The sequence below is a fragment of the Symsagittifera roscoffensis genome, chromosome 8 (assembly GCF_963678635.1).
Source record: "Symsagittifera roscoffensis chromosome 8, txSymRosc1.1, whole genome shotgun sequence".
Classification (NCBI taxonomy): Eukaryota; Metazoa; Xenacoelomorpha; order Acoela; family Convolutidae; genus Symsagittifera; species Symsagittifera roscoffensis.
In genome coordinates this window covers 25,885,554-25,901,443 of record NC_087069.1, presented here as the reverse complement: position 1 = coordinate 25,901,443, position 15,890 = coordinate 25,885,554, and the positions used below count along the sequence as shown (strand labels likewise).

General features: G+C 35.7%; 4 protein-coding genes across 7 annotated transcripts in view; 2 read left to right on the top strand and 2 right to left on the bottom strand.

Annotated features, from left to right (window-relative positions):
* LOC134853411 (serine/arginine repetitive matrix protein 1-like) overlaps positions 1-15,890 on the bottom strand; it is a 458,950-nt gene that overhangs the window by 99,453 nt on the left and 343,607 nt on the right. The window contains exons 2-7 of one of the 4 annotated variants that reach the window (XM_063869409.1): positions 7,832-8,014; positions 7,224-7,648; positions 6,597-6,829; positions 5,470-5,623; positions 5,011-5,142; positions 3,678-3,809 (exon numbers count right to left, since the gene is read on the bottom strand). The exons of the other annotated variants lie outside the window; for them this stretch is intronic. Of the exons in view, the coding sequence (XP_063725479.1) occupies positions 3,678-3,809; positions 5,011-5,142; positions 5,470-5,623; positions 6,597-6,829; positions 7,224-7,648; positions 7,832-8,003 (1,248 nt within the window). The 5' untranslated portion in view covers positions 8,004-8,014. The remainder of the gene's footprint in view (positions 1-3,677; positions 3,810-5,010; positions 5,143-5,469; positions 5,624-6,596; positions 6,830-7,223; positions 7,649-7,831; positions 8,015-15,890) is intronic. 4 annotated transcript variants of the gene reach the window in all.
* The window catches only part of LOC134853417 (uracil phosphoribosyltransferase homolog), a 253,203-nt gene that overhangs the window by 4,014 nt on the left and 233,299 nt on the right, over positions 1-15,890 (top strand). The window lies entirely within an intron of this gene.
* On the top strand, positions 437-3,264 carry LOC134853414 (fez family zinc finger protein 2-like). Its single transcript, XM_063869412.1, has 4 exons — positions 437-1,514; positions 1,726-1,944; positions 2,153-2,331; positions 2,929-3,264. Exons 1-4 carry the CDS (start codon positions 650-652, stop codon positions 3,163-3,165), a joined length of 1,500 nt encoding a protein of 499 aa, XP_063725482.1. The 5' UTR covers positions 437-649; the 3' UTR covers positions 3,166-3,264.
* LOC134853074 (uncharacterized) lies at positions 11,442-12,818 on the bottom strand. Its single transcript, XM_063869009.1, has 2 exons — positions 12,275-12,818; positions 11,442-12,012 (listed from the first exon to the last, which is right to left on the bottom strand). The coding sequence occupies exons 1-2, from the start codon at positions 12,774-12,776 to the stop codon at positions 11,531-11,533; spliced, it is 984 nt and encodes a 327-aa protein (XP_063725079.1). The 5' UTR covers positions 12,777-12,818; the 3' UTR covers positions 11,442-11,530.

Here is a 15,890-nt window from a genome sequence, read left to right as displayed (position 1 = left end):
TGGGCTCAAAAAGGCCGCATTTTTGGGCACAGCTGGACCTCTTTTGCCAGACTTAAGAGCAATCTACTACAGTTAACATCCTGAGAGACTCATAGTGTGAATTGCTACAGGCACCACTTTGAAAATTAATGAGCGGCCAAAATCGCAGAGAAAAATGCATAACAGGAAAAATGATTCCCCTTAAGTGGGACAATTTAGTGTACTGCAGTTACAATGTGTGAAAATTTCCTTTGTTTTCCTTTCAAATTTTTCAACCCCCTTGTAATACAAGTAAATTATATTGCGCATCTATTGTATCATTTCACTCAACCGCTTGATGAGACGGGTTGTCCAATAGAAGTCTTTTTAAAGTGTCTCCATCGATTATTTGTGGGATTTAAATTGATTTCAACCAATCGCAGCTGCGCAACATGAAAGAACATCAACGTCACCATGACATCGAAAAGCAACTCCAAAAATCAAAACTTTCTTTTCTTCGTTTCAAAACTGTCGATTCAATTTTTCACAGTACCTGCCAACTTAACGTTTTAAAACTCAGACACCAGACAAGTTACAGACAATTGCTCACAAAAAGTTGAGAAATCTTTCCACAAAAAGCACAACACCCAGACAAAATTAATTAACATTTTCAGAAATTAATCGGCTGAAAATGGACAAAATTAATTCCTTAATACAAATGCGGAAATCCCAATTCAGAGGATCTATTCCGAACTTTCCCTTAAATTACTCGCCTAATTTTCATATTTCCTTGAGCAGCAATAACTTCAAGCACCCGGTTGGAAGCTTTTTTGACCCAAGAATGATTCATCAGAATCCTAATGCGAGCAAACCCGTAACTTTGGACGCAAAAGTCGACAACAAAAACTTACCCAGTGTTTCTCATTTACTGCCAGCTCAATTAAGCCCTGGAAACTCCTTAGGGCAGTTTCAATTTCCAACATCAGGCATAGCCTCGACCGAACTTTTTCACTCTCAGCAATTTTCCAATTATATTTTACTGCGAAAAATGCTCGGAAACAACAACGAATTGGGAACAAATACACCGAACTTTCAAATTTCTCCCCGAAGTATGAGCAACCTTCCTCTAGAAATGAACAAAATTCCTCAAGCCTTCGGATCACAAATATCCCCTGGTACTTTTAATCGGGTACAAAATGCCTACGATAAACAGCTCCAGCAACAAATGCTCGAAAACAAGGAGAAAACTTCTAAAATCGTGAAAACATTCCATCATGCAGTAAATCCTGCGAGTGAACAAAAAGTGAAAAAACCCAAATTGAAACTTTCCGATGAAGTTTTCTCTGACTCGACATTTAGTAGTCAAGAAACCTCAATGACTGTCGACAGCATAGAAACAATTGAAGATGATTTTGAAGAAGGGGAAAATTTGGAAACCGAAACAAGTCCGAACTCTACTGCAAGTGGGGGAGACGAAAAAGTGTATAATTGCAACGAATGCGGCAAAACTTTCAATGCCCATTACAATTTGACGCGACATATGCCAGTTCATACAGGTAATTTGTTCTCATCCGAATTTTTTTGAACTAATTTATGCTAATTCTGACCTTAGTTAAAGAAACCACTGAAAACGAAAGTAAAAAAATTTCTGGGAGAAAATACCGTTTTGCTTCGATAGTTTCAAAATTTTCAGCAAACGAGAAGCAGATCAATTTTTCCAATTTTGAAAAACTATACCGATGAAACTATTTAAAATCCACGTTTCAGGTGCTCGTCCATTCGTGTGCAAAGTATGTGGCAAAGGATTCAGACAAGCCTCCACCCTTTGTCGACACAAAATCATCCACACTAACGAGAAACCACATCGATGCACGATATGCAGCAAAGCATTCAACAGAAGCAGTACTCTAAATACCCACATGCGCATACATAGTGGATACAAACCGTATACTTGTGACGTTTGTGGAAAGGGATTCCATCAGAAAGGTATGCCATGCAAATGTCTGAATTTAAACTAGTTTTATTGTAAGAAATGTTTCGCAAGATCTGTCTATTTATTTCCCTAACTCGAGAAAAAAATGTCAAAGACTTCCAAAACTACTGCAAAGCTTGAATCTATTTCCACTGAAATTCCTAAAATTTGGATAAAAAGGTTGCAGCCAACTTGACTAAACTTGGGAAAAAACTGTTGCAGGAAACTACAAGAACCACTGCCTCACCCACAGTTCAGTGAAGGCCTACAAGTGTCACATTTGTGATAAGGCATTTCACCAGGTGTACAATCTCACATTCCACATGCACACACACACGGACAGCAAGCCATACACGTGTCCACACTGCAACAGAGGATTCTGCAGAAACTTCGACCTCAAGGTAACTTCAGTTCAGCTATTTATGTTGCAACTTGCGTAGATATATTGCACTCATGCAAAAATATGTAGAAATTCTTGCTAAAATATATATGTGGAAATTCTCTGCACAAATATAAGGAAACCCTACCAAAAAACAAGCCTGGGTGCGGCCAGATTAAGAAGTGTGATTTTTAAATCTGGCCGCACGCACGCAAAAGCATGCTTGATTGTTTGGTAACCATTTTAGCAAGACTAACCAAAATTAACTCAAAAATAAATTATTGCGGTAGTATTGATTACCACAATTTGAAGCACAAATTTATAATTGCACTTCGCAAACAATCGATAAAACTGAAAAATAAGTCTCAAAAGCCAAAAACAAAAATAGAAAGCAAAAAGTAAAAAAAAATAAGCCTCGAAAAACAAACTTTTGCTATGCGCAGGAGCCGAACCGTCGACCGCCACCAATAAAGCAGTTACGGACGCTATTAAAATAAACCAAAAGTTCCAACAAATGAGCTCTTTTGTATGCAAATTAGTTTAAACAAAAAGCTGCTCCCTAGTATTATACTACGCTCCGCCGGCTTGTGTAAACATATGTAGCATTTTCTATGTTTAGAAGCACATACGGAAAATTCACCAAGAACTCAAAGGATCTTCAGGCGTGAAATCTCTTTGCAAAAACCCATCTGGTCCCAATTTTGACCGGATGGCCCATCCGATCAATTTTTTCAACATCGCCAAACTCCCGACGACTTTAAACGTGGATGTACAACAAGATAACAGCAGCACCGAATCATCGCCTACGAAAAAATCCCCATCGGATAAATTTATGATTTCAAATCTTCTCAAATGAAAGTCGTTAACTAAGAAGTCTATAAACAAGTGGATCTTGGGAAAATAAGCAATCATAAGATTGGTAATTGTCGAGCTATAACAAAAACTTCTATTGTAATTTGAGAATTATAAATTATTCTTGGAAATTTAATGTTAACCGTTCAAAATTTTAAAACCGCCAAATAGTTTCAAAATTTTTAAGCACTTCTTAACATGCAGACCACAATACAGACTGAGCTCAGAAGACTAATCAATGAAGTCATTAAGCCAAAATGTAGCTCACTGAATTCAGACAAACCATAGATGTAGTAAAATTTCAAAACACAAGAATTTAAGAGGTACAAAAATTATATACGTCGTGTTTTATTTTTGTAGTGCTTTTCAACCGCGAAAGTATTAAATGCGACTTCTATGACTTTCACTCTAGAAAAGAACTAAATAAAACACGAAATATACAAGTTTTTTTGTAATGTTTTGGTGTTCTACAAGTATTTTAAATTGTATCAACCGGTTTAACAAGAGCGGACTGACCTGTTGCTGGGTATGTTCGCGGTCTTTGAGAAACTTCTTGGCGGCTGCATTGGTAGGCAGACTGGTGGGCAACTTGTCTGCTGACACGATGTTGGTGGTCACATCTCTCTTGAACACCAATTTGTCCCATAACTGAAACAATAGCAAGTTGGGCTCAGTGAAGCAACCTGAAAACATTGAAGCAGCAACCATTGCCTTCAATGAATAGTCATCATAGTCAGTTTGATCGCAATAAAATGCATTCCTTTAATTGAAAAGCGTTGATTGAAAAACATGTATTAATATCTTAGTGCATCCAGTCTGTCCAGAAAAATCTTGAAATCTATCACAGAACCCAACTACAGCGATAAGAATTTCAAATTTAGCGAAACTTCAAATTTGAGCAGTCAAATTTGGAGGTAAAAATTGCAACCCCTGGAATTACCCTGACAGAGCCTCACTATAGAGATATGAATTTCAAATTTTGCAAAACTTTTTATATCTTAGTTCTTTGAACAATTAAAAAAAAAACGTCTCATCTCAGAAACTAAGAGCATTTGAGCAGTCGCATTTGGACGCAAGATATGCAACTTGGAACTCTTGAAAGAACCCTCACAGTGCTTAACAACAAGAATGGGAATTTCAAACTTTCTGAATATTGTTCAATCCAAGTTTTCTGAAAATTGAAAAAAAAAAATTATAAAAACCGTCATATCTCGAAAACTACAATGATTCGAGCAGTCATAATTGAAGGCAAGGTTCACAACCTCTGCGAGTACCTTGACAGCGCCCAACTTCTGGGTTGAGCATTTCAAATTTTTAGAATTCTTTCAAATTTAAGTTTTCTGAAAAGTACAAAAAATCATATCTCGGAAACTACGAGGATTGGAGCAGTCATAATTTGAGGCCCAATTCGCAACCCCTGCGGAAACCCTGAAAGCATGACACTGTTGGGTTTCTCATTTTAAACTTATAAAATAAACTCCAGTTGAAACTGGAAAATCGAAAAATATTTCTTAACCATTGCATTATACGATATAGCAGCTTGAACGTGAAAAAATTCTTCCTTTAAACATATCTGGAACAAAAGAATGACTGCTGGTAAAAAATAATACGTTGAAAAAGCTTAAACATGGCGAGATAGAGAAGCGGGTATTTAAATATACAATAATAGCTAATAGATACATGGCGTAAAGAACATTTCATTTTATTCATAGTTTCTTATTTTTGTGCTTACCATTGGTGACATCCCTTTTATAATGGGGATCTCTATAGGGCAGTCTTGTAATTACCAACCCCTCCCCCCGCACCTTCAATCACGTCATTGTTCAGTAACCACAATAAACTCCCTAACCTTGATCCAACTGAGAAGTGCCCTGTTGATGAACTCTTCACTGAGCAATTCCAGGTAGCTCCTCGGAGAGTACTGCTCCACCCACAGTCTTCGCTTCTCAGCATCACTCTTCTCAACAAACTCACCCTCTCCCTGCAAATCCATTGAACTTTGAGAATGAACTAGATTAAATTTTAAAAAACCTACCAAGTGCATGAAATTAACAATGGCACATAACTTATTGCCCTTGAAACTGTAAAAAACTCGTATGATAGTCTTTTTTTAAATCGAAAAGTCTTCGCACGTTAAAATCACCATTTCATGGCTGCCACACATTTTTCTCAAATATTTCAAATCATTCGTAGGTTGGTGTAATCTAAAATCTCGGTGTCTGAATCACCGGACAACCCCTTCATCTCGACAAATCTTGACTTCATTCAAGTGTAGTTAAGCTCACAGTGGAATTACCTGTTGACTTACCTGTGAATCGTCTGAAGGGGCAGTAGTTTTTGCTGAAGCACTGGAAGGTTTCTTTTTGACCTCATGAAGCAGACTTTGGACTGCAGAAGGTACTTCAGATGCGACCTTTGAGTCTCTAGATTTCTGCTTCTGCAGTTCCTCGTACGCTTTCAACCTGAAAAATAAAACCGGTCGATTATCTAGAGTCTAAGGTTTTCAAATGAGTCTCATAGGTCTGGTTTCTATACTACGTGGGGGTTTGATTGGTGTGGAAATTTGATCTACCGACCAATAGTGCTGATTTAAATTAACCGGACAAAATAAACAAAACTCGAATTTTCTAACGCATTTTTCTCAAATTGAGTTAAGATTAGATCAAAAATTAAGAGTATAAAAATTGCTTAGAAGTTCACCAAAATTAATATGGTGCAATTTTTTCTCCAAAATTATCACCCAAAATTTTAGCCCAAAAATGGGTCATTTTGGCTTTTTTATCTATATCTATATCACAACAAGCCCCTTACACTTGTCTGAAATCTATATCACAACAAGCCCCTTACACTGCCCAACAAAGTTCCAGAAGAGTAGAATCTCCAAAAATTCAAGTAAATTGTTTAAAATTTGTTTTTAAGCAAAGATTTTGGGTTTTATATAGTAAAAATCACGTTTCTTGACTATCACTCATGTCAGGCTGTGTAAGAGGCTTCTTAAGATATATATTTCTCATCAACTAAAAAAGCAGTTACATCGTAATTTTTGATTAATTGAAAAAAGCCAAAATGACCCATTTTTGGGCTAAAATTTTGTGAGAGAATTTTGGTGAAATTCTAAGCAACTTTTATTCTCTTCATTTTTTGTCTAACCTTAACCCAATTTGAGAAAAACCTGTTTGAAATTTCAAAATTTATTCGTTTTGTCCGGTTAATTTAAATCAGCACTGTACACTTTTTATTCAATTTTTCAATGAATTAAACGGTAGCTAGATTTTTCTCCCCTTTAAATCTGAAATTTGGTCAACCAAATAGTACACTTTATTTTTTCTTTTTCAATAAATACTAGTCATTTGTCACCGAAAGTGCAAAAGATACTCGATTAGTGGTTAATTCAGGACTTTTGTTACAGCCGAGTAAAAACACCGCCATTCTCACCTCAACTCATTGAACGAAGTCGGCAGCAGACTCCTATTTGATTTCTTCCATGAGGGAACTGTGACGTCATCCTCCTTGCATAGTCTAACAAAGTAGTTCTCTGTCGTGTTCGAGATAGGGAAGAAACAGTTCTTCGTGTCACCTGTAGAGTCGTCTGTGCGAGATGCGAATGAGACCATAGTTGAGTTGGGTGGAAGTTCCTTCACAACCTTCTGAGATTTACGATCTTCTACCTAACATTTGAAATTAAAATACTCATGAAAAATTTTTAAAACTTGTTTGGTATGAAAGTTACCAGATCTTCAAAATTTTCTTACACTTGGGTTCTAATCTGGTATAAAATAGGAATTCACGCTAATAAATCTCCGCCTTCAAAGAAACAAAGATAATGCAAACTATAGCTGCGTAGAAATAACAGCCCATGAGAACAAGTGAACAATCTCCCTTAAAATTAAATGCCAAATTCAAGCCGTAAGACCTGCATGTCCTATGCTCAAACCTGATTGACTGAAAAATATTATTTTTAACAATGTGAACAATCTCCCTCTATATTGATTCAGGGGGGAGATTGCTAACTTGGTCCGAAATAGCTAGTCAAGAGATTCTACAAAAGAAACTCTTTTTTACTTTTCTGACCACAGCCATCAGCCTTTGATGCGCTCTCTCCGCATGCACATCCAACTCAGGCTCTCCCTCTCCATCCCCAGTAACCCCAATAGTACTGACATCCATCTTCATACCCCTCCCTCGCCCTTTATCCACTCTCTGAGTTGAGGTCAACTTCTTCACCCTTTCCTCATTTTCACTCTGACGCGTTGTCACCATCATTTCCAGTTCATCATCACTATCAGGATACTGAAGGTCCATGTTTTCACTCTTTTGAGTGTTTTGGGTATTGTGGATGTTGGATCCAATTAGCCAGGGGTCATTGACCTGATTGGGGTCATCCAAGAAAAGGTCATTAATTTCGTCATCATTTGGAAAATCGTCCAGTGTGGATTGTTTGAGACGTTTCTTCTTGTTGCTCATTTCTTCAATTGCAGATTTGGAAACTGAATAGAAAAAAATTCGAAATAATGCTCACGAATCAACGCGGTGATTTAACGCGAATAAGACCTTTAACATTTTCTATGTAGATGAAAAGGGATCTAAGAAAATCACGATCAAAAAAACGAGGTTACGATATAGAAGTATTATGCCACAGAAAGCTCAAACGATAAACAATAAACGGTTACCTTGAGTCGATGTTGAAGCCACTGCACCGCCAGTCATCATTAACTCATCAAATTCATCATCATCAGGAACTTCATTTTCGTTCACACTCGGAGGAGCAGCAGGGTTCTCAGTAAACAAAGAGCGTCTGGCAGTGGTTCCAGACACAACAACTGGTCCACTGTTTACAGTCATAACTACAATCTGAAATGATCTATTGGTTCAAGTGAACACTCACCTGTTCATCTGAAAGAACGTTCGACTCTAGGAGTTGCTTTTCACTACCTTTGTTAAATGATAGGCGGTTTCCAATGAAGTTACATAATAAGTCCTTTCATACTTGAAATTATCGTTGTCAAAAAAGTTGAATCATGCTATCTCAGAAAAATTTTACAAGTCAGACTCAATCAAAGGTCAAGTCATTTTCCTCAAAAAAGGGTAATAGAGCAATGTTGTTTTTAGGGTCTTTTAAGCATTGCTTAAGTTTTTTCCGTTTAAATTTACTCAAAATCTGGCTAAACTTATCGACGAATTCGTTGCCGCTATCATTTTCTCGATTAGTGATCAGATCTCAACGCAGCAGATCATGGATTTGATTTAACCACACTTGCTTTGTGAAATTGAATTCTCACTAATATCAAGCTTGAGATAGTCAAAACACTTGCCTGAAGTTGCAATACTAGTGCCCCATTTAAGCTATAAGACTACTGTGAGCCTGGCGAGTACCTGAGCTTAATTACTTACCCACCCAAGCAACAATTTCGATTATTGTATATGACCTACAGAGTAAAACAGCAAAAAAAAATATTGAAAGACAGAAAATTTGTTCTTTGTTTAAAGAGCATTATTGCAATTAAAAGGTCTGAACAGTTCTGTGCTACATTCAGGTCAACTGTGACCTCTAGTTAGTGTTTGGTATCATAAAATTCTGCGTTGATCGAATCGGAGATGAGTCACTATTTCAGAATGAAAGTCACAGAAAATCCCACGAACGCTTTTAAACTCGTCGACTCGTAGCTAATTCCAGAATTCTCGTTGAAAGAACAGAGATGCAGTTTCTGAAACCATAACCATAGTTTGGTTCAAAAATTAAGCAGTAGAATTTTAAAGCAATCAAAAGATAAGGAAGTGCGAGAAGAATATCCACTGCGAACGTTCACTGCAAAACTGAATATTAAACAGAAAAATCGCGAAATAATTTGAACACAGAGGTGAAGCGAAGCGAAGCGATACACTCAACCATAAAAACAACACAAAAAAATTGAAAAAAAAAATGAAAAAAAGGTCTACTAAAATTTCGAATGTCACAAAAAAATCATTCTAGGCAAACATACCATGCAAAACATTCAAATATTAAATTAGCAACAGAGCAAAACTGACAATCTTTGAGCAGACACCAATTGAGCGAAACAAAATGATGTTCTAAAAAAAGTTTCAAATTGTTGTAATAAAAAAATTGAGCAATTAACTTTTAAAACTTTAAATCTTACCTGAACTTTTCACAGAAATAATCAATCATTTTTTTGCCTTTGAAGCGACACAAAGGAAAGTAACCAATCCGATGAAACATTAGCCGAACTAAGACGACAAAAGATGAAAAGACAACAATTCAATTTTACCGGAAAAAAATTCAACTTCATACATACTGAAACAATAAAGATCCGGCCAGGAATCGAACCCCAGGCATTAGGGTGTTTAGGCAACCACATTGTTTGTAGGCCAAGGGGAAAACCTTAAAGATGTTAAGGCTCAATAAAAAAGCATGTAAGATTTGAAAGAAAAGTTATTTACAGGAAAAAATCTAGTTCCCAATTACGAGACACTTGCTCTCGCAAGTGTAAAAACTGCAAAGCTGTCCTATGCAAGCAGCAACAAAAACGCCAAGAACACAAAAAAGAAAAAAGCATAAAAGTATCACGTAGCTGAATGCTCCTAAAAAAGCGGATATGATCCATGATACCTTGAAGCTATATTGCTATTTGTAATATAATAGTCTGTGTTAATACTGGCTGTGCTTAATAGCTGGTTATTGATCAAAATGAACACATTTTGTCGCAACAATACTTGCGTCGCAACAAAATTTGCGATTTAGGTTGGGAAAAAGAGAATTCATACTATAACACAGGCTTTGCTAGTGTAAAAAAAGATAGCCAACAGACAGAGGGAAATGTGTCAATGAACTCAAAAAGAAAAAAAAACGCTGGTTTTCCTTTGGAAAAATTCATTTTCGAGTCTCAAAGAAAAAAAATATTACCTTTAAGCTCTTTGAAACTCATGAATCTTTCATGAATGAAACTTTTTTGATAACAGCAACCCAATTAAAAAAAACTGGATCAATAGATATTTCTTATTGTGCTGGGAATTCTGATAATTGAAGTCCATTTTGGAAACTGAAAGTCATCAAACTTTTTTTGGCTCTATTTGTTCTTTCGTTACTGGAGAGCGTGAATTGCCTTCCTATTAGCAAATCAAATTAGATTAAACGTGTAATCAAAAGACAAACCGCAAAAAAAAAAAACTTTCTTACACCGAGGCGAAGCTGCAGCTTCGCAAAGACGAGCGAGAAAGCGGCAAAGATTCGGAAGCTTTACAAATGCACAAAACTAAAAAGTTGCATGTCATAATTTGGAATGTAATAAACTTAAGGCAAATGCACTAACTTTTGCCTGTAGCAACGTAGTATGTATTGATTCAAATTGCAAACATATTATGCATTTCAAAAGTCTCACGAAATATATCGAGTTTTAAAAGTTCTGAAATGGGATTTTAATTATTATACTGTTGTATAAAACGAATTGCTTTTTTCGGTTCAATTGATGAACTTAAAAGCATCAACTGAAATAACCTTTACGAATGAGCTGTCAAAGCACATATAATATCATAATGCTTATGTTGCCTACCACTATACTGAAATAGGCTTCAAAATTTATAGCAAAGCCAGATATCTATTCTGTGATATCTCATTTGGAAATTGAAACCCTATCTGTAATTTCACTACTCAGAGTGATTTAATATGACCTCACACTTGACCCCTTCCCCAGAGCTTCCTTGAAAGTACACAAAAAATCCCAAAAAACCTACGCCATAGTTTTTTCCACTCTGTATGGCCGCAACAATACACAATCTCTTCAGAGCAATGTGCGCTAAATTAGAAAACGCTTGAAAAGTATCAAAATTGAAAGTTTGCTCACCTGCTCGCCCAAGGGCGAAAATCCACGATTTTAAAGAGCAATTAGATGCTCAATGAGATAGACTTTATCGCATTACCAGCTTTATTGCAGTTTTTGATAATAAATAATAATTTTTTGACAAGTTTTAACAAAAACTACCTTAAAAACTTAACATGCTTCAATTTTTGAACATATCTAGAACTACAAAACCTAATACATAGTCGAAAGTTGATGAAACAATTACTTCGAATCAACACTCAACGCATAATTTGGAAAAGAAAAGTTGCCTCGAAAAAGAAGCTTCTTTCAAAAAATTCCACATCCCCCAAAACTTGAACTCAGGACCGAGACATAGAAGCTTGAACGGCTTTTCGTCATTTAGATACCGAAAAAAAACTAAGTTCGTAAAAAAATTATGCAAGGTTTAAGCCCCGAAAAATTATCTATAAATCTATGGCGACAATCATCCGCTAAAAAACTTCCGATAACTTCGAAATTATCTACAGATGAAACAATTTACAAAATGCAATAGATTAAACAATTTAAAATACTTCAGGAAGCAAATTGCAGCAATCCATTATCGCATAAAACTCTAACACTATTCTGAAAAGTTTCATCTGTTCTTTTCTCCAACAACAGTTTTTGGCCTTCATTTGGATCGTTTCGCATTAAGTGAATTAGGTTCTGGACATCTGGACTTTGAAGCACTTTTCTGACATCTGGCCGCGATAGAATTTCCTGCATTTTTCGCTCATCTGCAACTTCGGCTGCACTTTTCGGCTTAGAAACAGTTCGGCTTTCTGAGCTTATTTCTTGAATCAAAGGCGTTTCTTCTGTTTTCTGTTCTTCCGGAAACATTTTTGAAAAGTGGTCTCCGAAAATACCCATGAAGGATTTGAAAAACTCAGCGACATCTTTATCGTCGGCATATTTGGCCATTGCTCCTTTCGGGTCTTTCTGGAACTCTTCGAGAACTTTGGCGTATTTCGGGTCGTTAAGTTTATTCATGAGGGTATTGTCATTTGTTACTGTGTCTAAAATGAAAGGAAACCAATGAATGATGTTTTTCATTATAAATGTTTAACTTGTAAACAATAATCAGACTGTCCAATTTTGAGAAAAGATTCTCAATATTGGCTTTTTAAAATGATTGAGACCAACAATTGGCATTGAAACCACTTTCACATAACGTTTGCTAATGGCAAACGTAAAAAACAATAAGGTTGATCAATTTCTATACTCGTCATTTTTGCCTTTTTCAGTAATGGGATAAGACATGGGATAAATGTTACTTACTTAGAAGTGAGTCATTGATCCAATTGGGAGTCTCATTTTGAGTTTTCTGGACTTCCTCAAATTTCAAGGAAGTGTTTTCTGGGTTAGATTTGATAACTGGCATTTCTTCTTTCTTTTTGGGCAGTTCTGATTTCGGTTTTGTCTGTTTCTTTGGGCTTCCTCCAAACAAAAATCCTTTGTTCATTCCTCCGAAATCTGCTTTAGCCGATTTACTCGAAGATTTTTCGCTATGTTGGTGCAATTTTCTTTCGGTTTTATCGCTTTCCTTATTATCATTTTCAGTCAAACATGCTACACTGTTTTGACTTGATACGCTGCCATTCGTTTCCGTATTCTGTGATTCGGTCAAAATGTAACTGGTTTTATCCGCGTTAGATGATTTCAGGTTTGTTTTACCGACCACTGAGCTCATAGAATGTTTCAAGTTCAAAGCAGCATTTATTTCCTCTGCCAGGTCTTCAAGTGGCGGTGGACCATCGTCATCATCTACATTAGTTGACATATTAGCTGAAAATAAAAGCTGTTTGCCTAAGTCAAGTTGAAAAACAATTCAAAATCGGTACTCAAATAAAACTTGTCCCAACCAAACTTGGTTGCATCGACGAACACGATGTATACTAGCTAAACTGCGCTGCGGATAAAGCAAACGCTTGAAAAATTATCTAAGGTAGAAATCAAATTCAACCAGTCTATTTCATAGCCCGCATATGTCTAACACATTGTAGATTGTCGGACTCAACCCATAACGCTTATTCAAACAAGAACAACCGGTTGCCGCGCAGGCAACACAGAATAGTCCGACCCCATTCATAAAAAAATTTGAAAGGTTTTTCTCTTTTCTTTTCCTCAAATTAGTGTCGCTTTTAGTGAGTGGCTTCATTATAGTACTGTTCAAACGCGTAGAAAGTTAAACAATTAGGCATAAACGATAACATTTGTCATCAAAATATGAATGACAAACAAAAAACTCTATAAATTAATTTTTTGCACAAATATTCAAAATGGAACTTCCAAACTAATTTTCTTATTTAATAAAATCAATTTTTCTTAGCCTAAAAGTGTAAATAAAAGCTAAACTGAACTAATTTACTCGCTGGAAATTGAGCTTAAAAGGTTTTTGTTTCCGAGATCAATTTTACATTATGCGAAAATAAAAATGTTTCGGTTACACAACAATGATACAGCTCACAATTTGAAATGACAAAAAAGATCCGGAAAAAGAGATCCTATTACTGAATTGTACTCTTTCGAAGTCTCTAATAAAATCTCAACTCAAAAGTCTTTTTAAAATCTCAACTGGTTTCAGACTACGCCTTAGGCTGAAAAAACCTTTGAATCAAGCTTAAAGAGTAGGTGATGCCGACTTGTATGGCCGAGCGATTAATCGAAATTCATTGAAAATCAATGAAGTTACCAATTCATTGAAATTTATCGAGTACTGCGCGAGCTTCGGTCGATGAAATTCAATGAAAATGAAACGTGCCATATCCAAGTAGAAGCATCCAATAAATGACGCATAATATCAGGTAGGTAAATGGAACCAACCTAAGCATTATACCTACCCCTCTTTCCAGAATTTCTATTTCGGTCGCCCTATTTAGGAAAAACCTACAGAAAACTTGAGCAACAAACATTTTAAATTTCTGTATTTATCAGACGAATTTACAGCAAAAAAAACTATAAAATAAGGCGGGAAACGGGTATTGGATAAAAAAACTCTATAGATTCTTAAGGCGTGTTTGTTTCTGCTTTTTTCTTTTTTTTATACTTTTTTTAAAATGGTCTAAAAATTCCAGGTGTTTTTTTCCACAGCTTCAAATCTATAAAAAGTATAAAACTGTAGTTACCGCTTTTTCTTGCTTTCTCACCTTCCATCGGCCTTTTGAGAAACTTCTTTTCTGAAACCAAATTGGTTTAATATTCTGTTCTACTGTCGCAGCAAACGGCTTAATATATTTATTGACTTGTTTTTTTTGGAAAAAGCTTAAAATTTCCAGTTTCAAAGAAAAAAAACATGGCCTATTGAATTTCAAGAACATTTTTACTCTTTTTTTGATAGAAAAGAAGTTAAAATTTATATTCCGCTGAGAAACCTTCAAGGTAAAGTCCACTTTCGAAAATTAGAAGTCGATCACGTTTTTCGTGACCTTTATATTTTTGCTGTTCGATAGTGGATTTTGCCTTCTTTTCAAGAAAAAAATGAACTGAACTTTATAAATCAAAAACTCAAACGGCGAAAAACTTCTCATACGTTTAGTTTTCCATTTTTGATTGTGTGTTACACCTGAAACACATTTAAGAGTCAAATGGACACCAAAGCAAAGCAGAATTTCACACGAAGTTAATAAAACGGCACAAAGGAGCTTTAAGAAACCGTAAAAGGAAAGCAATAAAAAAAAACATGGCTCGAAAGAACATTCGATTTAAAAATAACAAGACTGCTCGTATCAGGGCGAATTACTGCATGTTCCGACTGCCTTTTGCCTTTTAAGGTTTATGGAGCCGAAATAACATATAAAAAAAAGGAACAAAACAAATGAAAAAATTTTTTTCTAAATTTTGAATTTTTTAATGAAAATCAGCCCCCCCCCACACGCCATATAAAATAAAAAAGAATAGATTTCGCTCCTTGTAACAAATCATTTCTGGCAAATAAGCTTCTTTCAACCAATTTGGAGCGATTTCTAAGACGGATTAACTCTCCGCTCACGCGTTAATAGCGCGAAATAGATCGCGCGTTAATTATCCCAAGTTGGCCCAAATGGCAATCTTTAAGCCCTCTTAACTTTACAAAAAATGATCAAATGTAAAATATATCTTTCAAATTTGAGCTCAGGGCAACAATACCTTTCGAATGATATTTAAAAATTCCGTCAAAAATGGCTAGTTAAAAAGTCGAAATTTGTCTGAAGAAAAAAAACCCACCCGAGCACAAATATTCCGTTACTTTCCTATCGAAAGTCGGAACAACAAGGATAACCGGTTGATACACAAAAAGCACAGAACGTTCCGAATCCATTGCTTTTAAATGCAAAAACGGAGAAACTATCTAAGCAATCGAAAAAAATACAAATTTGTCCTAAATTTTCTCTTATTTCTTCAAGAAAGCGAAATTGATTTAAGTGAAAAAAGAAAAATGAGTAGTATAGATTGTTAGAAAAAAATAACATAAAATTTAAAGAAAAAAATTAGAGGCCAGACTCTAATCAAATTCCTTTATTAGCCTCTATCTAATTTAGTTTGAAAAACTATAACTTCGGACCCGCTTTTGTCCACACCGAGAGCACTTTTTTGACATCTTTCGGAATCAGAATACCGATCAATAGGGTCAATACCACATCTGACCCTCCATGAGCCTTTATGGAGAAGGAAAAAAAGAGAAAAACCATACCTAGCACATAGTTTCTTCCGACTTCGTAAATTGGTCGGAACAAATAAATTTTTTAAAACTATTCTGCTGGGAAACACACATACCAACACCCGCTTTTGAAACTAAACTTCAAGTTCCAATGTTCGCGCCATTTGTACCTTTGGTATTGGAGGGAATACCTTGCCTTTCATTTAAAAGGCTGCAATATCCAGCGTACTAATACAATTAACAAAGAGTACTGCAACA

What these genes read in the sequence shown, in the direction of transcription:
- LOC134853414 (XM_063869412.1), top strand. Translation starts at nt 650, where the DNA reads ATGGACAAAATTAATTCCTTAATACAAATGCGGAAATCCCAATTCAGA. An exon ending in ACATATGCCAGTTCATACAG is followed by an intron (nt 1,515 to 1,725) that starts GTAATTTGTTCT and finishes TCCACGTTTCAG; the next exon opens with GTGCTCGTCCATTCGTGTGC. An exon ending in GCAGAAACTTCGACCTCAAG is followed by an intron (nt 2,332 to 2,928) that starts GTAACTTCAGTT and finishes TTCTATGTTTAG; the next exon opens with AAGCACATACGGAAAATTCA.
- LOC134853074 (XM_063869009.1), bottom strand. Translation starts at nt 12,776, where the DNA reads ATGTCAACTAATGTAGATGATGACGATGGTCCACCGCCACTTGAAGAC. An exon ending in GATCAATGACTCACTTCTAA is followed by an intron (nt 12,013 to 12,274) that starts GTAAGTAACATT and finishes CTTTCATTTTAG; the next exon opens with ACACAGTAACAAATGACAAT.